Here is a 24,048-nt window from a genome sequence, read left to right on the forward strand (position 1 = left end):
ATCCGGCTGGGTCGAATTTGGAGGTGCAGAATCCTTTATGGTACATGTAGTATTAAACCAAATAACATCCGGCTGGGTCGAATTTGGAGGTGCAGAATCCTTTATGGTAGTACTAAACCGAATAACATCTGGCTGGGTCGAAGTTGGAGGTGCTGAATCCTTTATGGTAGTACTAAACCAAATAACATCCGGCTGGGTCGACGTTGGAGGTGCTGAATCCTTTATGGTAGTACTAAACCAAATAACATCCGGCTGGGTCAACGTTGGAGGTGCTGAATCCTTTATGGTAGTACTAAACCAAATAACATCCGGCTGGGTCAACGTTGGAGGTGCTGAATCCTTTATGGTAGTACTAAACCAAATAACATCCGGCTGGGTCAACGTTGGAGGTGCTGAATCCTTTATGGTAGTACTAAACCAAATAAAATCCGGCTGGGTCAAAGTTGGAGGTGCAGAATCCTTTATGGTAGTACTAAAACAAATAACATCTAGCTGGGTCAAAGTTGGAGGTGCTGAATCCTTTATGGTACATGTAGTACTAAACCAAATAACATCCGGCTGGGTCGAATTTGGAGGTGCAGAATCCTTTATGGTAGTACTAAAACAAATAACATCTAGCTGGGTCAAAGTTGGAGGTGCTGAATCCTTTATGGTACATGTAGTACTAAACCAAATAACATCCGGCTGGGTCGAATTTGGAGGTGCAGAATCCTTTATGGTAGTACTAAAACAAATAACATCTAGCTGGGTCAAAGTTGGAGGTGCTGAATCCTTTATGGTACATGTAGTACTAAACCAAATAACATCCGGCTGGGTCGAATTTGGAGGTGCAGAATCCTTTATGGTAGTACTAAACCAAATAACATCTGGCTGGGTCGAAGTTTGAGGTGCATGTAACCTTTGGTAGAAAAGTTGATACCACAAGTCCTGCCATTGGTGATAAATGTGACAGTGTTTGTTGTGATAAAATGTTACATTATCTGGCCAATAAATTCCTGTACTGTAATTTAACTTAACTAGGGTCAAATGTACAAACTACCATAATTGTGCTTAAAACATGTGCAGGGTCCTACTAAAAATAGCATGACAATTTGTTGTGCAGAACTAGGGTAGTCATAGATGCTACAAATTTTCTCTGAAATGAGCAGCTTACCCTGAATTTGTTTTGAAATACTTTAAGGGTGAGGGGTGGTAGTATTTATATCCATAGTGTATATGTCGATTGTAGGATTGTAGCATGTAGGAGTTTTATCCACGTTACTATTGTCGTCTATGGGATTTGAGTTGATGGTATACATATATAAATGGTATAAGTGCACTTTTCATATCACGGTGTATCAGCCATGTGACACTGGGTAAGATGGAGAAGAAAAAACGAGTCCACTGAAGGCAATTGATCCCGTGACCTATCTTGGGTACTCTACCATTGTACCAAAAATATGCTGTGGAAAAAACAAAAATTGAATATACCAGTCATAAAAAAAAAGAAAAAAAAAAGAAAAAAAAGACGAGTGCGGTGGAGAATGAAAAACTCCACGGCAATCGGAAAGATCCATGGCTTATGTGATGGCAGCTGGTTCCTCTTCATCTACTGAGAGCACTCGCTTGATAAGTGGTCGGTCTATAATCAATACCCATCTGTGGGTCCATTCAGCGATTTCTCATTCATGCCAGTGCACCACGACTGGTATATCAAAGGGCGTGGGATGGTGCATATAAAAAGATCCCTTGCTACCAATAGAAAAATGTAGCGGGTTTCTTCTCCAAGACCATGTCAATTTTACCAAATGTTTGACATCCAATAGCCAATGATTAATAAATCAATGTGCTCTAGTGGTGTTGTTAAACAAAACAAACTTTAACTATCTAATGAATTATCAAAATAACAGTATGTTTGACACCAGATAGTCTCATGTGAAATGCACCGAGATCTTAAATGTTCCTTTTGTTTGTTGCAATTACCACATCACATAGATAGTAGCTTCCACTTGGAATATTTCCGTGAATGCCTCTCTCCTAAAAGCCGGCATTGGGGTTAGGACATCGGTCTACAGGCTGGTAGGTACTGGGTTCGGATCCCAGTCGAGGCATGGGATTTTTAATCCAGATACCGACTCCAAACCCTGAGCGAGTGCTCCACAAGTCTCAATGGGTAGGTGTAAACCACTTGCACCGACCAGTGATCCATAACTGGTTCAACAAAGGCCATGGTTTGTGATATCCTGCCTGTGGGAAGTGCAAATAAAAGATCCCTTGCTGCTAATCGGAAAGAGTAGCCCATGTAGTGGCGACAGCGGTTTTCCTCTCAAAATCTGTGTGGTCCTTAACCATACATGTATGTCTGACGCCATATAACCATAAATAAAATGTATTGAGTGCGTCGTTAAATAAAACATTTCTTTCTTTCTTTCTTTCTCTCCTAAAATAAATGGCATTATCCATCATTAACAGACAATATTGTTTTATAAAGCAACAACACTAGACAGTATTTCAAAAATATAAAATTTATTTTTGCAATAATTAATCATTTAAAATATAAATGCCATTGGATGGTGTTTGACATGTACATGGGACAAAGTTTTAAAATGTTTTTGTTAGGACAATAATCACAGCATGTCTATTATTTTCACCGTTTTTAAACAAAATTATAATTTGTTAATTCACATTTTATAAGAAAAAATGTTTTGTTTGTTAATATTTTAGTTTGTTGTAAAATTGCTATTTCCGCTAAAATCACTAAACAAACAAAAAAAGAGATTTTTTTTACAAAGCTGAATACTAGAAATGATTGCGCTAAAAATAATTCTAAACAAAAATATAATGTATTGATTATAAATTGAGTAACTGGTGCAAAATAACTGGCCTGAAGTGAGATGGGCAAATTCAAATGAAATTGTACAAAAAGTTTTCTAAAACCTTTAAACAAATAAAAATGCTATTTAAGTGTAGTTTAATTAAAACTGACAACTGAGGTACATGTATTATAAGATCTGTAAAATGGTTATTTTTAGAACATTTAACAACATCACACCAATGCAATGAAAATGAAGAAGCAAAATGTGAATATTCACAATGGTTTCAAACGATGCTTCACAATTATATATATATGTTATGAACACCTCTCAGAATTCCTATTTTAGTATATGTCAAAGCAACTTTCTTTCTTTTTTTCTAAAGTAACATAACCACTTTGTATCAGTGTGTTTATGTGAAATTGTTAAAAGTGCTTAGTGGTACATGTATTACATTATATAAAGCAAAGACAATAAAGTACACTGTTTTTAATGAAGGACTAAAGAGACTATCCTGAGTTTGCTGCCATTTTACAAGCATCCGATTAAAAGATTCTTTTGATCAAGAATTACTCATTAAATATATTTGTTCGTTTAGAATATCAGTGTTTGTATATTAAATGTGCTTTGGATTGTCTTGGTTTTTTGGTGTCTTTTTTGTAGGAACTTAATTTTATTTCTCAATATATAAAGAATTCATTTCCAAAACATGATATGTTCATTTATGACATTTCGAAAAAAACACGATCTTGCTAAAACATAATGGTTAGTACTTCACATAAAGGACATCCTTCCGAGTTTCTGTTTAATGGAAATAGATTGTGTTTCGACAGAAACTCCATTTTACATAGCCGTGTTATACTTATGTCAGTATACCTTCACTGCTAACTCCATTTTACATAGCAGAGTTGTACTTACGTCAGTATACCTTCACAGCTAACTCCATTTTACATAGCCGAGTTGTACTTATTTCAGTATACCTTCACAGCTAACTCCATTTTACATAGCAGAGTTGTACTTATGTCAGAATACCTTCACAGCTAACTCCATTTTACATAGCAGAGTTGTACTTACGGCAGTATACCTTCACAGCTAACTCCATTTTACACAGCCGAGTTGTACTTACGGCAGTATACCTTCACAGCTAACTCCATTTTACACAGCCGAGTTGTACTTACGGCAGTATACCTTCACAGCTAACTCCATTTTACATAGCCGAGTTGTACTTACGGCAGTATACCTTCACTGCTAACTCCATTTTACATAGCCGAGTTGTACTTACGTCAGTATACCTTCACTGCTAACTCCATTTTGAGCTACTGCAAACATGAGGATGACCAGAAAAACATTAACATTAACTCTGATATTCTAAACAAGAACATGTAGTTTTGGTTGTTAAAAACGGCTCTATCAGTTCAGCAACATGTTACAAATGGCAGTAAACTTAGGACGAAGCAAAAGGAAGAGGCACTTGATGCAAGTGTATGTACTATAGTGATTACAGAAAGATAATTCTAATAAAAGCTGCTTGAACTCCTTTCCAATGAGATCTCCATGCCTGATAAATCATGGGATGTTGTATGATCTGTAATGTCTGTGGAGAAGTGTGTATACATTTATATATACAAGATCGGTTCACTGCCATCTGGTACAGACAGTCTATGTGGAGACTTTGAGCTTAGTCTCACAATGACCCATCAACTTTTGTCTTAGGCATGCAGCCAAGTGGTGTGCTTGGGACGGAATGCTCAAACATTACACTAAATCTACATAAGCATTTAAATAAGTTATATAATTATCACCATCATCATCATCGGCATCACCATTACACAAGTATTTACACCAAAAGTTTGACTTTCAACATTATCTATGCAGGGATGTGCATACAATACAATTATTGTTTATTATCTACAGTTTACAATCATCATCACTCGTCTTGTATTTACAGTCTTTCAGCATAATATTAGCAGATACAATGTGATGTTTGCAATTATTTATCATAAATCCAAAGAAATTTGATGTGACAGCATACAATGTGTAGTTGGTTTGAAAATCCTGCTTCCATGATGCAGCAAAAAAGAAGAAAATTATTTTGTGTTATTCAGACGACTTCTGGAACACATAAAATGTTTCATTGCACCTAAATAACAACAACAAAAAAAAGGTCAGGGGAAGGAGAGGGACACACCATGCCTTCACACCCACATCCATTAGCTGTGTGTTCCTGCTTGCTGTATTGTGTGTACAGCTACTTCAATTTTTACAAACTACCTACCTATTCTTATCTGGACAAACATTTATTTTTTTATTTTTATTTTTTTTCAATAAAGAGTTTTTGACATAATAGTACTTAATCTTCACATGAAGTGAAAAACTTTCATGTTTTTATGACATGAATGATATTAAAGGGATAATACATCTCTATTCTGCAGTCCGTAGTAAATACTTTTACTACTTTTGTTATGTTTTATGAACTCTTGCTGGCTGGCAACAACAAAGCACGGTGTGAATACCTAGGGTGAGCGATTGTCAGTTCTTGGAGAACGAGGATAATAAGTTAATAGTTAAACCACTGTGCATGCCACCACCATGGCTAATTTGGTGAGTTACATACACACTTTAAAGAATCAAACGTGTATTAAAGTGATGGGTTTTTTAATTTTGAGCAATGAATGCATTTGTTTCATTGTAAAGAGTAGGCTTCACTCCAAGAGATGAGGTGCTTTTGAGAATCTGATATGCTCTTGGTTCTCATGAAAGAAATATGATTTGGTTGACACTCTTTTCATACGTTTCAGGTCACCATTTTCGCTCATATATTTTAGATGTTGCCCTATAAATGTGATTATGGGCTGTTCAAGCGTCTAATATTAAAACCATTATAAACACACAACAATATAAAAATTATTACATGATCAGGAGTGCTGACCGGAAAGAAATAAAATGCTTGACACTCCTTTCATAAATATCCGGTCATCATTCATACTCTTATATGTATTAAGATGTTGCAGTGTAAATGGGTACATGGGCTGTTGAAGTGTCTAATATTAAAACCATTAACTATATACAAATGACAATATATAGATTATTACATGATCACAAGTGCTGACCATAAAGTTATAAAATGATTGTAAAGAATTTTATTTCTTGCCTGAGAACTAGGGGCGTAACAGATGCATTAAAACATACAAAACAACGTGCTTTTTTTATTATGATCAGAACACCCTTCAAACAACTGCTGTAAAATGAGGTTAATGGAAAGAACTTTTAAGTGGCAGGTGGGAACATCATTATATATGGGGACTTCCATAAAGTACATACGGTCTGTGGATGGGTGGGATGTGGAAATCCAGGGAACATTTTCTTCAGTGTCGTGTCACAATCTGCTAACAAATTTCAGAGATCACTACACAATTCAAACAAATTTTAAATAGTAGTTGCTACTCAATTTTCAATTTATCACCAACTGTTGCTAATCTAGACAAGCCATATATGTGTGTGCATGTATGTGTGTTTCCAATAAAGGAACGTGGAACTGTAGACCAAATTTAATTTATACTAGGGTAATAAAATCTGTATTTAAGTTGTGATATGGGATTGAATGTCAGAAGTGTTGAACTTGACTGCCAGTAATGCGGTCAACTTCTGATACTAAAGACAGGGTTTTAACTGCAGTCACTATTTGCTGTCACTGTTATTGCAATCCCTTATTTCTTTCCATCAGTATAGTACATGTAAAAGGTTTTGATTGAAATTATGCCATGGAACCTTTCTCAATCTGAAGACATCCTCGGCTAATGAGATAACAGGTTGAAATAACAAAAATAAAGTTGGTTTTGTTCAACAATACCACTAGAGCACATCAATTTATTAATCGTTGGCTATTGGATGTCAAAGTGGAGATAATGATGTCCGACTGTATATATGATTTACATTTTCAGTAACACAGAGATGAAAGTAGGTTTAAAAAAAAAAAAAAAATCACAAATTTTAATATTAGCAGTCGGGTTCTGAGATTAGGGTTGCACAATGATAAAATATGGCGGCTCCCATTTAGAATGTGTGCAAAACATCAGCCGAAACCACATTGTAAATTTTGGACGGAGAAAATGGAAAATCTGGACGAATAGTGGAAACTCGAGAACACTGTACAGATGATTACAAATTTGGATTTGTAGATAAATCTGGACAACTTTCATCTGTGGTACCAGAAGGCTGCATGCTATTCAGAAGTCTAAACACATGCTTACAGTGATGGTTTTGTAATTGAAGATGCTGTTGGAGACATTCTAGAACATATTGTACCAACTGTTCCATTATTTTAAACCTGTGTTATGAAAACAAAAGAAAAAGGCCCACAAACATAACGCATCTAAACAACAAATCAAATTCAGTTTTATAAACCATCACTATACAGAAATGATAATTTATGAATTTTTTGTTTGTTAGATATATAAACATTTTAAACTGAACATATTATCACATCAGCTATTGAATCTTACATTATATCAATAGATAATTCACGGCTATAACAAAAATAGTTATATATAATACAATATATATATATACACGTACATATTGACAGGTACTATAGTCGATGGAGATTAAAACAAAACATACAAACATCTCATCAAATAAATAATTTAAATCTAACATTCAAAAAAATATACATGATTTTTAAAATAGGTTTTGATATGCATATTATAAATGAGACATTAAATCTGCAGTAGAACAAAAATACACAAAGAAAGAAAAAACCAGAAAACAAAATTGATGTGAACATTGTCAAATATCCCAACATTAAACTTACCATTGTGACCCGGTGTATTTGTCAAATATCCCAATATTAAACTTAACATTGTGACCCTGTGTATTTGTCAAATATCCCAATATTAAACTTAACATTGTGATCCTGTATTTGTGACTCTTTACCTAATATACTTGCTTCATTTACTTTTTTTTCAAATATCCCGATACTGGATATTAAACATACCACTGTGATCCTGTATTTGTGACTAGATCTTTACCCAATATACTTGCTTCTTTCGCTCTTTTTTTCCTTCCCCAAGTGAATTAAATTGTAATAAAAGGTGTGGGTTTTTTTTTTATTAATAAGAGATGCAATACCCAAAAGAAGTGGGACAAATAAAATAAGACAACTTTTTTGAAAATATTTTTACCCCCCCCCCCAAATTAACATATCAATAACTCTATAACTGTATTAATTCTCTAACGTGTAGGAAACTATATCACAGGAATTACAATACTGAAAAATGCATATACCATGTTAAAATGACTCGCTTTACTTAAAAAATATTTGTTTTAGTCAGATTTAGTTTGTTTGATATACAGTATGTACATGTAAGTAGGAATCTGACACCCAATAGCCAATATATTCTTTGTGCTGGAGTGTCATTAAACATTAATTAATTAATTCAATGTAAGTAGGGAGGGCCTTGTAAATTGATTTTTTTTTTTATTCTATCCTTTTTTTATATGTATATATGTAATAAAAAGTTTTGAATCAAAGAATTATAGTTGATATGAATGACTGGCCTCAAGTTTCCTAGGCACTATAGTTGAGACAAATATTACTATGATTAGAAAGCTCAATGTGACATACACATGTACTGAACTTCATTGAAAGGCACAAGCCAATTTTCAGTTATTGATATCGCATGATTGAGGTTGCTATAAAACACACCCTAACCTTAACCCTGGTGTACAGTTTTGGGGTTAATTATTGCCTACCAGAATACATCTAGTTATGTAAAATCAGTTAAATGTTGTTTTTTCTCCAAATGTAATTGGTGCATTGTCTGTGGTGTTCAGTGTCATGAGAAGAAAGTCCAGTCAGCACTATACACCCAGGATAGCATGCTTGAACCTTAATGGGATATAAGCATGAATAAACGAAATGAAATCTTAAGTATGTAGTAAGATGAACAGTTCACGTGAGCAGTCAGATCTAATGAACACAATTTAATAATTAATAAATAAATAAAGTAACCAACCAATTTTTTTTTTAATTCCCTGCTTCGTCTTTAAGCCTGTATTAGACTGTTGACATGGTTGGACTTACTCTATCAGCAATCTAATAAACCAGTTGCTAAATTTAATAGAGGTAATTTTTAAAGAAAAAAACACAACTTTTCGGTACCCATAATTCCCTGCTCATTACATGCTACACCAAATAGCTCCCAACTTGCTATACATGTATCTTAATCAGTACTGGGTAAGCTGGTATGCTGTTTTTGTCGTAAATTACCCCTTGCCACTTTTGACCATTACAAACAGTCATCACAAGCATTTGAGATTTAAACAATCAGCTGCAAAACACAATTTTTTTTTTTTAATACTGCTTAGTTGAAGCTTAAAAGTTTTGTTATCCACCGATGAACAGATGAACAATCAGCAAGACAATGTCGAAAATACAAAGAACAATCAACATACACATGTAGCAATAAAATATCATTCAAATATTGTGTTTTTAAAATAAATCTCTGACGTACCATTAATTAATCATTTTGATTATATTGTCTGTCAGAAACAAGCAGTTTGTGTTGGGTTTTTTGTAGCCCTGAGAAGCAGAAATGGTCACAAAGCCTGCACCATCAGATTCAAGGGGTGTTTTAAAACACAGTCTCATTTTTCAAGAAAATACTGCCAATTTCAAAAATTTCCTAAGCTACTGTAAGTAATGTGCAGTATGAAATCTGCATGGCTACAGGACTCAATTCTCTGTGATATCTGTAACAGCTCGTTACATTCATTTCACCCTGCATGGATGCTTTTACCAGATTTCATAGAGTAAGCTTTATGACCTCTTGCAGAATCTCACTGTAGAGGCTTAAACAAGAGCACTGAAGGTTTACACTTGGCCAAATATTTACAAGTCAGCAGTACAGCATATTTATCAGTACAAAATCTTCAGATTTCAAAAGGATCACAGTTTTCAATGGGTGCCACTAGACGGGCTTAACCAAGAGACTGAAGGTATATATATATATATATATATATATATATATATATATATATATATATATATATATATATATACTCGACCAAAAGGCAACAGTTTTGCATATTTACCAATACAAAATATTCCGATTTCATTTAGCAAGATCACAGTTTTAAATGGACCTGACTGGCCAAACATTTACAAGGCAAAAATGTTGCATAATAATTTATGAACTTCAGCATGATTTACAGAAACTACAAAACAAACACAAAAATAACAACAAAACAAAAAACCTGGTTTTAGTACATGGCAGCATTAATTAAAAAATAACCAATGACCAAATTATAACTCAGCAATCGTAATTAGTACAAGTATACAACACACACAACAACAAATTTTGCTTCTGGTTAATGGCATGGAAAAAATTACAAACTATTTGAAAACAAGAACCAAAGGTAAAATTTCTGTATACAGGTAAGAAATAAATATTTTTTAGCATTAATACTGTAAACACAAAATAAAATAATTGGGTTTTATTATTTTTTGTATGCAGTTACATAACCACAAAATATCACTAAACAGTGTTATTAATACATATATGCTTACATGAGCACGAACATGTAGAAATCAGAAATGTGTTATGCATCATAAATATCTTCTCTCTATTTAAGGGTACTTTTTAAAAGTTACCTTTCTCCAAATGTGTAAAATGTAATTTAAACATGCCATTTAGTAGTTGTTTACATTGTAAGTACGTATGGAATCAATATATTTATGTACGTCAATTGTAAACTATTTCATGAATCTCATCAATAAAAACGAACTGAACAATAATGTGCATGTACACTACAGGAATCACCACCTCCCTAGTATCTCATGATTAAAAACAATGGTTGATGTTCCTCTATACTTCTAATTTAAAAAAACAAATTGCATAACATATTACATAAAAGTTTGCATATTGTATTGATTTATGTATCACAAGAGTTAACAGGAGATCATTTAGCATTTCATACAATGTATGTTTACATTCATACTAAATTATTTCTAGTTACCTTTACTTATATTGCTATTATTTTAATCAAAAAGGTTTTCATTGTTGTAGAGGAGTTTTGATATGCATATAGACTGATATGAAGATGTTCAGTTGATATTTCAATTTAAAATCGGCTGCATTTGGTACATGTACAGCAGTCACAAAATGAACCGAGACAAAATATAAAAAAATATATATATGAAATGGGTGCAAGATATTTATTAATGGATTTACAATGTTCCAGGGATATGATGAAAGTACCTGGTAATGTGACCTTACATTTTGTTGCATTCACTAAGGCTTGTGGGTTTTCTTATTTACATCATGACCTTCAAGGTGCTGGATTTACCAGACCTCTGCAAGTAATCTAATTAACAGACCAAGTACTCTTTATTAAATGTGCATTGTCAAACATTAATAATCTTCTACTGTGGAGACTGCCATACACAATTTTAAGCCTAGTGATACTGTTACATTAAAAACCAATGTAAAATAGTCATTTAACGACACCTCAGCACATTTTAAACCATGGTTATTTACAGATGACCCCAAACCTCCCTGTGAATTATTTTTTACATCAATGCTTAATTGCTCCCCTACGGTAAAATATGTTATATTTATTGTTTATGAAGCCAAAACAAGGGTGCGAAGAGTGACTGTCGTCAACCTTAATGGTGAATAAGGCCGACAATTCCAAATTCGCTCGACCCCCAACCCCACCTTATTTCACATGTACTTCATAATCTCGACTGAAGGAATAATTACAGTTAACATTTACTGCAGCAATCGATTATGGATTTCCTAATCGATCATATCAGTAGAACCAAACCAATAAATGTTTGATTATAATCAATAATTGGAACATCACCAGAAGCACCTGTGCACTATGACATTCAATCAGGGAACTCTATAGCCCGTCATTATGAGTCATAGGCTTTTAAATTCTTTGTTAATAAAATTAACAAAGATTTCCCCATGACAGACTCCACAGTTTCAACAGACTTAGACCAATCTTAAAAACTTAACATATCATTTGCTATAATCTATTTTCTAAAACGGTGTGTTGGGTTCCAACAAACTGCTGATGTACTGCCAATGCAATGCTTTAGTATGGAATACCTTAAGCCTATAAACCTATTCACATAGATCTACAGAAAAGACAGGGCCAGTGACCTTTGTAATTATTTGTTGTGGTGTACAGATGTACCAAATGTAAACAGATGTCACTAGTTTTATTTATGTATTAGCACAATCTGAAAGTTGATGTCCACATGTGTCAAACATATGCTACTACTTTTATTTAATACCATTACACTATGTTTACTTCATACTATATGTCTACTCTGGCAGACTTTCAGTCAATATATTTCACACAGAAAGAAAATAATTTGGATGGATAGAAGTTCAAACTGCGTAAGTTTAGAATCATATGTATACATTTTAATCTCCTCATCACAATGTTTAAGGCTTTAAGTATTGTACATTTCTATTTCGGATGGCTTTGCGTATATATTCTAGACAAAAAGGAAATCATTCACTCATAATTATTATTATATGTTCCTAAACTATGTAAGTTAAAAGAAGATAACAAATATGCCTATAATGCCAAGCCATATATAACACATATATAACACACACAAAAAACAATCAAAACCCTAAATTTGTGACACTTGATCAAAATATCACCAAATATTTAAAACAAAATACTTGCACAAAAAAAAAACATATATACGTACATGATATATACATGTGAACACTGCCAATAACAGATTTGTCACAAAGTATTCATCCAGTTTTGTGTGGAGACTTCCAACAAGAGAAAGCACTGTTTCTGGGACGAGACGATAATGGTTGCGTTACTGTGAATCATAGCACCTCACAAGAATGAGGACAAGAACACACACACACACACACACACACACACACACACAAACAGGTATAAATTCACAACCTATGTTCTGACAGATCTCTCGAAGGATGGGTTCTGGTGTCGGATCTTGACGTGATCCACACCGTTCTGCTTCTGTGATGTGATATTTCCATTCTGCTGCTCTTCAACAATGCCACTCACTGTTCCTATCGGATCGTTTTCCATGGTGGTCTCCTTGTTTAACTGCTTTTCTCGGAGAATCTCACTGGGGAAGAGGGTGCCTTGGAGGGCACGCAAGGAAAATCTGAAATAAATGAAACAAAAATAGAAGATGATTCTTTAAAAAACAAACCCACTAGGCTAAGACGAACTGTCAAAAATACATTAAAAAAGATGGATAATTTTTTTTTATTAACTATATAGTTCAAGGATGACAATGAAAGTCCATCAGAGAGAATCTAAAGGTGGGGTGTGAAGGGGGTGATGTGTTATAGATGGAGGATAATAAACAAGTTACCAGTTATTATCAAATTTATGTCCCGAGTGAAATAATTTTCAGTTATCATGAGTTTTAGCGAGTGACAAATGAAAATTATTTCACGAGGGACATAAATTTGATAATAACTGGTACCGAGTTTGTTATTCTATTTATTACCTCAGCTATTTTTTCTCTAAAAGCCTTTATTTTCGACGTACATGCACGAAGGCCAGCCTGTATAGGAACGATGAAAACCACTTTACGCACTGTTCTGAGAATTACTATAACGTTGTAATTTAATCACGTTCATAGATAATTTAAAAAACCACAAGTTCTCTTTATTCTGCTTCCAAATCTATAATGAACTGCATTAAAATGACATTTTGTTATTAATTTAACGCCAAAAACAGAGACCCATAAAGGCAAACTATTTAAACTACATGACGTCATTTTGTGTGTTTGTCAAATCGTGATGACGTCATATTTAGTACCGACAAAGTCATTGGTTTGTAAGCGTCAAATTGTCCAATAGTATTGTTCGTTAGACCAATGCAGAATATTTCTCACTGAGAAAATATGGAAAATATTTTCCCTGTTATGAGTGACCACTGGGGTAATAATTATAAATAATAACTGCCATTAGCAGTGGATGACTGTAACCTTGTCTAAAAAGCAGATGTAGATGTTTCACACTTTAAATCTGTTTTGTTGTAATTATAAAACTCGGTTGGGGTAAATGTTTATGGTAAAAATTTGATGATGATGATGATGATAGTGGTTAAAAATGTTAGAATGATTGTACAGGAATATATTATATGATGACTACAGGAATATATTATACATGTATGATGACTGTACAGGAATATATTATACGAGGACTGTACAGGAATATATTATACATGTATGATGACTGTACAGGAATATATTATACGATGACTGTACAGGAATATAAGGGCTGTGACATAATGATGATGATAAAATTCACTCTGGTAATAGTGCTAAAACACACATTAGGAAAAACTTAAAAGTTTATTTTGCTTACCACCACCACTAGAGCACATTGATTTAATTATTATTGGATGTCAAACATTTGGTAATTTTTGACATATAGTCTTAGAGACTACATTAGTAGTAAGGGACCTTTTATATGCACCACCTCATACAGGATAGCACATACCACAGCCTTTGGTATACCAGTTGTGGTGCACTGGCTGGAACGAGAGATAGCCCCATGGATCCACCGATGAGGATCGATCAGAGACCGACCGTGCATCAAGCGAGTGCTTTACCACTGGACTACATCCCGCCCCTACACACATTAGGATGACTGTACATGATTGTATGGACTGCAATATGATGATAATGGTGATGATGATGATGATGATAAACCTCACTCAATATGATGACAATGACGATAATGATGATAAAACTCACCTTGGTAAAAGTGCTAAAACACATGTTAGGATGACTGTACAGGAATGTATGGGCTGAGATATAGTGTTCTCCATGACCCAGTATGGGTTGGACGGATGGTCCCACGTGAAGAAAAACAGGTTGGATATAATAGCGAATATCCAGAAGAAAAGAAAGCTCAAAACTAGTGTGACCCACTGCAACCAGATCTGTAAACAAAGAAACATATTATAACAGTCTTACTCTTAATAGATCATAAAGGTTACCTATGGTACTGTACAAAAGACAGAGTTCAAAAGATGTTTTGACAAAGTCATGATGGACGTACACATGAATCTCTGTCATGGGTTTTGACTATGGAAGGACAGTCACTCTACAGATTGACAAGACATTAATGATCTATTCCCTCTGACACCATATAACCATAATTTAAAACTGTGTTGAGTGCGTTATTAAATAAAACATTCCATTTCATCTGGACAATCACTGTCACTCAAAAGACTGGCTTGATAAATCTGCGTATCAAGCCAAGAATTCAAGGAATAGTTTGATAGTCATGGAGGCATGCACTCATGAATCACTGTCAAAATGGCAATAATACCAGGTGTTCACAAATGGTGAGCCTAATCTGCCCCACAGATGGCACCTATCATATGCAGAATCGGTTGATATCAACTTCATGATAAAATTTATGTCCAAGGTTTTTATTAAAAAAGATGAAAATGTATGCTTAACAAAAAAATAAGGTATTGCATCATTCAAAATGTTCTTTTTGGCAGATTAAATTATAAATTATCTGTTTGAAGTTCAACTTCAAGTAAAAAAAAATCATTTTATTTGTGTGTGTTGATTACTTCCACAAAAAGGTACTTAGACCATTTGGTTATTAATTTTTAGATATTTACCTAGTCTGTCTGTCATTATTGTTATTGCTGTTTTTATTATTGTTCTACACATCACTTCTTAGTATACAGCTTTGTATGCTGATATTACGTGTTTGGTAAAATACAATAAACTGAAATCGAATGGCTGAAGACCAGTAATAAACAATGGAAGAGCAGAAGACCAAGCCTTACCCAGGACGTGGTCTCGAGACCCATGTGAAGTAACTGAGTGAGAATCATGCAGGTACACATAGTACTGCCCATCTCCCAGATCCCAGCCGTGTGACCAGAGTAGGCCTGAATAAGAAAACACAAGTCATGGTTAACTCATACACAGATATGTGCATGCATGTACTCACACATTCACACATTCACTCACACTCACACTCACACTCACTCACACTCACACACTCACACACTCACTCACTCACTCACTCACTCACTCACTCACTCACTCACACTCACACTCACACTCACTCACTCACTCTCTCTCTCTCTCTCTCTCTCTCTCTCTCTCTCTCTCTCTCTCTCTCTCTCTCTCTCTCTCTCTCTCTCTCTCTCTCTCTCTCTCTCTCTCCCTCCCTCCCTCCCTCCCTCTCTCTCTCTCTCTCTCTCTCTGTCACACTCACATATGTGACAAGAATATACCTAGAAAACAAGTCAGGAGGCATATTTACAAGTGGAGTGACTGGTTACTCACTTGACTCATTTTCACACCTAAAGTTCAATTAATGTATATGAGAGAAGTTTGCTCACACATATATACATACACTTATGCATAAACAAAGTATCTTATCCTTCACATTTAAAGATTTCTATAGAGTGTTAGCTTGCACCTCAGAATTGAAATTGGCACGAGTGAGATCAATAAGAAATTTATTATTACAATTTTGTAGAGTAAATATCCAACAAGGATGTTCGTTTTATGTTTGAAAACAACCACTTTTTTCTACTGGCAAGTTGCTTGATGGTTTTAATACTTTTTTTGATTTTGTCAATATTAATATTTCGTTTATAAATCGCATTCATATAGCTTTGGTAACTGGAAGGAGTCCACAGAGTTCCATTTCTGGTAAGGTTTTTTTCTTTATTTTTGCCACAAGTTATTTCCCTTTAAATGTTATTATTAAGTTAAAAAAAACCTTTGAACTCATCAGTATTAGTTTGAGTCTAAAAGTTAAGCAAGAAACAGTCTATGAAGCTTTCACTTTCAGTTTTGATTTTTCAAATTACGACTATTCACTACTTCTGATAAAACAGTATGGGATAAATAACATGCCACAACAATGCTTATGATCATGTATTGATAACCAATATTAGAATCTATGGTATACCTCACAGCCCCTCCCCACCACACTTACATGATTCACACTGACCCCTAGCAATACGAAAAACAGAATTCAATGGCAGATTCTCATCACTGAAGGATTTACAACAAATGAAATTATGGGTAACAGCAGAACATGAGGTGACTGTTTTGAGACCTGGACAATCGTTGGTGAAATACTGCATCACAGGTTTAACCAGGAAACACCCCCGTTTTAAAGAATATACATCTGCATAAAAACAACTACTCACCAAATGAGGAATGAAGTATATAATACAACTCTGATACATTCCATCTAGAGTTGAAACTAGAAATGTCCACTGTGTATACATCTGAAAGAATAATATGTAAATCATCAGTTTCTAACGGGCAAATCACTGCTTGTAGGATCAACAAATTTCAAGTAATTTCAAGGATTCTTTAGAGGAAACATGAGCAGAGATTATCTCCCCCTAACCCTCCTGAGTTTATCAAGGGTCATTGATCAATATATATGCCAGCTTTACTTCATCCTGTATTCCTGTTTTGTAGAGGTGTGGTTTAGAGTAACTATGTAAATATGCCAGCTTTACTTCATCTCGTATTCCTGTTTTGTACAGGTGTGGTTTAGAGTTACTATGTAAATATGCCAGCTTTACTTCATCTCATATTCCTGTTTTGTACAGGTGTGGTTTAGAGTTAGTATGTAAATATGCCAGCTTTACTTCATCTCGTATTCATGTTTTGTACAGGTGTGGTTTAGAGTTACTATGTAAATATGCCTGCTTTACTTCATCTCGTATTCCTGTTTTGTAGAGGTGTGGTTTAGTTACAATGTAAACCTCGTATTCCTGTTTTGTAAAGGTGTGGTTTAGAGTTATTATGTAAATCTCGTATTCCTGTTTTGTAAAGGTGTGGTTTAGAATACTATATAAATACTCTAGCTATACCTCATCTCGTATTCCTGTTTTGTAGAGGTGTGGTTTAGAGTTACTATGTAAATCTCGTATTCCTGTTTTGTGGAGGTGTGGTTTAGAGTTACTATGTAAATCTTGTATTCCTGTTTTGTACAGGTGTGGTTTAGAGTTACTGTGTAAACATTCTAGCCTTACCTCATCTCGTATTCCTGTTTTGTACAGGTGTGGTTTAGAGTTAGTGTGTAAACATTCTAGTCTTACCTCATCTCGTATTCCTGTTTTGTACAGGTGTGGTTTAGAGTTACTGTGTAAACATATTCCTACCCTTACCTCAAATCTCGTATTCCTGTTTTGTACAGGTGTGGTTTAGAGTTACTGTGTAAACATTCTACCCTTACCTACTATAAATCGTATTCCTGTTTTGTACAGGTGTGGTTTAGAGTTACTGTGTAAACATTCTAGCCTTACCTCATCTCGTATTCCTGTTTTGTACAGGTGTGGTTTAGAGTTACTGTGTAAACATTCTAGCCTTACCTCATCTCGTATTCCTGTTTTGTACAGGTGTGGTTTAGAGTTACTGTGTAAACATTCTAGCCTTACCTCATCTCGTATTCCTGTTTTGTACAGGTGTGGTTTAGAGTTACTGTGTAAACATTCTAGTCTTACCTCATCTCGTATTCCTGTTTTGTACAGGTGTGGTTTAGAGTTACCGTGTAAACATTCTAGTCTTACCTCATCTCGTATTCCTGTTTTGTACAGGTGTGGTTTGGCTAGGAGAATGTCTGCGTCTATGTCCTTGTCGAAGACGCCGTTAATGAGAGGTGGTAACGATGTGAACAAGACGTGTTGCAGTAGGAGATAGATGGAATCTATCTGAAGCGAGCCCGAGAAACCGCTGAACAGCTGGTACCAGAAGATGACAAATACGGAACCCTGAGGAAAAAATAAATATATGGTCACCGTTTTTCAAGAAATAATATAATTTATTATTAATCCAGTTAAAAATAAATGGAGCATTGATGATGGTACCGACACATTGTATAATGGATTCATACATAACAATGTCAAATGTACTATACAATTTTAAATGCAGTTGTGTCTACGTGAGTGAGGACATGTGCATGTTGAACAAAACGATAGACGTTCTAAAAACAATGTGCATTCAGAGAAATGTGAAAATGCAGCAACAAATGTGAATTTTGGGATTAATTTTTTGTTTTAAGTTTTAATATCTCCAAAATAACCCCCACCTAAAAAAACCCAAAGACAAACCCACCAAAAAACAATACTATTTTCTTTTTATATAATTTTAATATCATAATGATTGTTATTTATTCATTGTTATTTTTTACACTGGTTGAATAGAAATTTCAAAACAATTCTCAAATATCAAAATACAATAAATGTTACAAACGTACAACATTCATACATTAAACTCTTACTAGAATCTGCTGCTAACCAAATCTACACTTTCAATGCCACTCTGATTGATCACATTTTTGCCACTCTGATTTATCACATTTTTCAAAAGAGGAAATTTAATCTTTTAACTTCCTCCCTACCCCTTATCCCAACTTACCAAGCTTTTGTAGAACATGTAAGCTGCAAACTTCCCTAGCCGGTCATAGCTCCAGTGCCCGTGCACGAGCAGCAGACGTACAAGGAACTTGAATCGAGCAATGGCGAAGTCTGATGACATCACTGCCTGCATCCCCTCCTGACCAGATATTCCAACACCAATGTCTGCTGTCTGGATCATGCTCACATCGTTGGCCCCGTCACCTAAAACAAGATAAAGGTAAAGATGATAATATAGAAATACAAAGATCATTAAAAGGTTTTCTGTGGTTAAATGTTTTTACAGACAAATGTTGTATACAATGAATGCAGTTTTTGAGCCTCAAGTTCAGACTCCTGAATTGGTTGACAGAAGACAGTTCTGTTTGTGTAGCATTACGTATTTATGGATGCACACAAAGAATGCAGTTTTGGAACCTTGAGTCCTGACTCTGGAACTAGTTACTGTAAGTCAGCTCAGCCATATATATGCCTTGTATATTGTAGCAAGAAGAAAACATGCATTTGTAATGCCTCCACAAACATCTAAATATCTCAATATTTTGAGAGAGAGAGAGAGAGAGAGAGAGAGAGAGAGAGAGAGAGAGAGAGAGACAGACGGACAGACGGACAGAAACAGAGACAGAGAATCCAACCAAAAGGTAACAAAGAATCTTTATACACATTTGTCGGTACAAAGGACAGTATATCCTCTGTGGCGCCATTTGTGGGTATTGGTTCAGATGGGATCCACTGACTGGTTTGAATGATAACTAAATAAACTGGGATTAATAACTAACTTTTACACTAACTCCTGTAACTTACCAATAGCTAGAGTCAACTTCTTCAAATGGTCCCGAACCATTTTAACAACATTACCCTGGAAGAAAAAGATATAAGAATAATATTTGATATAAGACAAAATACTTCAGTAAGTAACTATTAGTCAATATAAATACTGTAAAACGGGTATTATTCGCGGCAGTAAATTTTTCGCGATATCAAAAATGCAGGCAATTTGCGGTTTTTAATTTTCGCGGTGTCATGTTTTTTTTGTTGTTTTTGTTGTTTTTTACTAACACGTACAAAACTATACTTTGGTACATAACATTAAATCGACTGACACTAGAGTGGTCAACTGAGGTATACGTAATATTATCCCTTTCTGAGCTAAATGCTGCAGCCACATGTCTTTTATCCAGCAGCAACCACACCATGTATACAATTAATGAAAGTAATCCAGGTTGTGGTTCAATCAAACTCTCCAAAAAGTGTGAAATAAAGACAAACACTTGTACTAGTAGTCTTGTTTTAATGTTTAAAGACCGATTGTTAAAAACGTCTCACCTCTTTTGTTTTTGTCACTTGTCGATGACATTTTTTCGGAAGTTTACAAAACCATTTGTGTCCCTTATTTTGATTGGCCAATTAAAAATGGCTCATTATACTAATTTCTAAATGTTTATTCACAGCTTAACAATACCAGATGAATGTCGGTTTAAAAAATCAACTACATGTATCATTCTTCACAAAAACAGCGTTATGGCAGGTTCAGTTTTGCAGTGGTTAAAAAAAAGCGCGAACAAACCTGAAACTGTTGGTTTACCTGACCTTTCAACGTGTTTAATGATAGAAGAAGTTCAATCGACACAGGCCACCAATGATGCCGTTGATAAATTAAACAACTCTACAAATCGTAAATAAAAACGCGGTAGTATACTACCTAATGTATTTTGAGTAAATGTACCATATTAACTCAGACTTTTTTGCTTGTTTTTTTTCTTTGTTCTAATGGATTTTATTATTTGCGTAAGTGTAATTTTCGCGGCTAAATTAAAAACGCGAAAAACTTGAAAATTACACATTCGCGAATAATACCCATTTTACAGTACTGTGTAAATACTGTGGGTTTTAAGTTCACTAGCAGACAGTGCAGGTTATACATTTTGTATAAAAACTAAACATTTTACAGTACTGTGTAAATACTGTGTGTTTTAAGTTCACTAGCAGACAGTGCAGGTTATACATTTTGTATAAAAACTAAACATTTTACAGTACTGTGTAAATACTGTGGGTTTTAAGTTCACTAGCAGACAGTGCAGGTTATACATTTTGTATAAAAACTAAACATTTTACAGTACTGTGTAAATACTGTGGGTTTTAAGTTCACTAGCAGACAGTGCAGGTTATACATTTTGTATAAAAACTAAACATTTTACAGTACTGTGTAAATACTGTGTGTTTTAAGTTCACTAGCAGACAGTGCAGGTTATACATTTTGTATAAAAACTAAACATTTTACAGTACTGTGTAAATACTGTGGGTTTTAAGTTCACTAGCAGACAGTGCAGGTTATACATTTTGTATAAAAACTAAACATTTTACAGTACTGTGTAAATACTGTGTGTTTTAAGTTCACTAGCAGACAGTGCAGGTTATACATTTTGTATAAAAACTAAACATTTTACAGTACTGTGTAAATACTGTGGGTTTTAAGTTCACTAGCAGACAGTGCAGGTTATACATTTTGTATAAAAACTAAACATTTTATCCTCTACTTTTGTTTCCCCTATTTCCTCTCTTTGTTAGTATATTTGGAACAAGTAAATTTCTGTATTTATGTCATATAGTTTGTAAAAAACTTTATATTGTAAACTATAGGGAGGGGCTTTAATACGAGACTACTGCCTATTGACGAAAATTACCAAAGCCACTTATTTTTCAATGGAAATATTGTTTGAAACCATGTTTAATTTTTCAGGCTGCTATTACCTTCTGTATTGGCGTAGCTCGACAACACATCACAGAATTACACTTCTGACTGAGCACGAGGAACTGCGTCTCCAGGTTCTGGTGCAAGGCAAAGGCGAGAGTTTTCCCGTCTATGATCAACGCGTAAGTGGCGTTGCTTCTGTCCTTCGCGATCTGATCAATGTGGTGCTCTATCAGAGACTTGGCTTGTTCCTGCAAATTAAAAACCTACAGTTGACACAAAATGATGATTAAAAACCTCTTCTACTTTATTCTATTAACTGAATCTTATTTCTTGTATGTAGGAAAAATCGGATAACAATAACTGTCCATGTCAGACTGTGAAATTTCCTTTTTCAAAATCAGAAAGACCTCCATTTCCTCCTTTATTTAATTTGTATTTTTATCACTCTTCAGTACAGTGCAGTGGAGTTTTGATTTTCGTCAATAAGATGCGAGGCATACACTAAATCAAAATACTCACCTCATTGTTGGCGTTTAGAATGATCAGCTCCTGCTTTTCATCAATGAGGTGCGAGGCGTATGCTATCTGGATAGCAGTCTCCTGCTTGTCTCCCGTCAGGACCCAGATGTTGATGCCCGCCTCGCGCAGTGTTGCAATGGCTTCTGGCACGCCTTCCTGTAGCTTGTCCTCAATACCAGTCGCTCCTGATAAACAAACAAGAGTTTGTAAATCTTAGGAACAAAATATTAACTATTGGCTATTAGATGTCAAACATTTGGTAATTTATATATATATTCGTAGAGAGGAAACCACAAATTTTTTCCATTAGTAGGATGGAATCTTATAGATGCACCATCCCACAGACAGGATAGCACATACCATGGTCTTTAATATACCAGTCGTGATGCACTACCTGGAAAGAAAAATAGCCCAATGGGCCCTCCGACAGGGATCGATCCCAGACCAAATGCACATCAAGCAAGCGCTTTACCACTGGGCTATGTCCCGCCCCATTTACTGAAGATGAACCAAAAGAAGACACCATTAAATTGGAGGCCGACAACCAGTTCTGGGTATGTTCACTCTTGGTGAAAATGAGAATAAATAGTTAGTTTCTTTATTTATTTCTTTAAATGTAGGATTTTGTTGTTTTGTTAGGGGAAATACGTGTAGTAAGAGTGATGCAGAGTTAGAGACTCCGAATAATTTGTTTTAATTAAACTACTTTTTTTCCCACAATTTTTTAAATGTTAAAACTTTTTTTTTTTTTTAAACATGACTGAAGTTCTGGCTACAGATTTTTGAAGCTATCTTAGAGATATGATGTTGTAAAACTGCTGTAGGTTATGACGTCACTAAAACACACACTATAGCGACGTCACTACATCACACACTATAGCGACGTCACTACAACACACACTATCGTGACGTCATAGCCTACAATGGTTTTATAATATCGTAGCACTAAGATAACTTTGAACTTGTCAGGCCTTGACATGCACATTTTACAGATCTGTATTGCATATTGTGTGAATCTGCATCTGTAATGTCTCGACATATCTGTGACAGTATGCACATACCCATGTATACATTGCTATCTATGGTAACATAGTGACCAAAATTCATTACGGGAGAAAAGTGCAAAACATGGTAATGGTAAGAACATCTCCAACCCAGTATTATAAATTAATGAGTTGGAAGCAGTTAAAATTAAAATCTGATCTTGATTATATATTTAGGTCAGATTCATACCACTGAGGGTGTGGCAGCTGAAAGATTCACTTATTGAAAGACTCATTACTTGAACATGCATACTGTGAGGTAACAACCAACAAAATACTCAACAAATTCCTAAATCCCTTGGCCTTGCTTAAGTGTTCTCTACCAATGAGGTAGATGCCACCCCTTATTGATTAAGATTATTATACACGACTAACCGAGTAATTCCAAATCGTATTCAATCCTGCACACTGATTCCATGATCAACTTTTCACGGTCATCTATGGAGGCTTCTGCTTCTCTGTGTCCCTTCACCCAGTGGAGATATTCCTTCTCTGACAGCACCTACACAAATCAATAAGTGTCATGTGAGAAAATCTATATTTTAGTTTATTAGTC

The 24,048-nt window shown here is 34.8% G+C and overlaps 1 protein-coding gene across 1 annotated transcript in view; it reads right to left on the reverse strand.

Annotated features, from left to right (window-relative positions):
• Positions 1-2,485: 2,485 nt before the first annotated feature.
• The window catches only part of LOC121376566 (phospholipid-transporting ATPase VA-like), a 54,356-nt gene continuing 32,793 nt past the window's right edge, over positions 2,486-24,048 (reverse strand). Inside the window, exons 13-22 of the mRNA XM_041504480.1 lie at positions 23,868-23,994; positions 22,450-22,634; positions 21,987-22,178; positions 20,040-20,094; positions 19,237-19,439; positions 18,390-18,590; positions 17,013-17,093; positions 15,627-15,731; positions 14,572-14,759; positions 2,486-12,963 (exon numbers count right to left, since the gene is read on the reverse strand). Of these exons, the coding sequence (XP_041360414.1) occupies positions 12,741-12,963; positions 14,572-14,759; positions 15,627-15,731; positions 17,013-17,093; positions 18,390-18,590; positions 19,237-19,439; positions 20,040-20,094; positions 21,987-22,178; positions 22,450-22,634; positions 23,868-23,994 (1,560 nt within the window). The 3' untranslated portion in view covers positions 2,486-12,740. The remainder of the gene's footprint in view (positions 12,964-14,571; positions 14,760-15,626; positions 15,732-17,012; positions 17,094-18,389; positions 18,591-19,236; positions 19,440-20,039; positions 20,095-21,986; positions 22,179-22,449; positions 22,635-23,867; positions 23,995-24,048) is intronic.

The sequence above is a fragment of the Gigantopelta aegis genome, chromosome 6 (genome assembly GCF_016097555.1).
Source record: "Gigantopelta aegis isolate Gae_Host chromosome 6, Gae_host_genome, whole genome shotgun sequence".
NCBI lineage: Eukaryota > Metazoa > Mollusca > Gastropoda > Neomphalida > Peltospiridae > Gigantopelta > Gigantopelta aegis.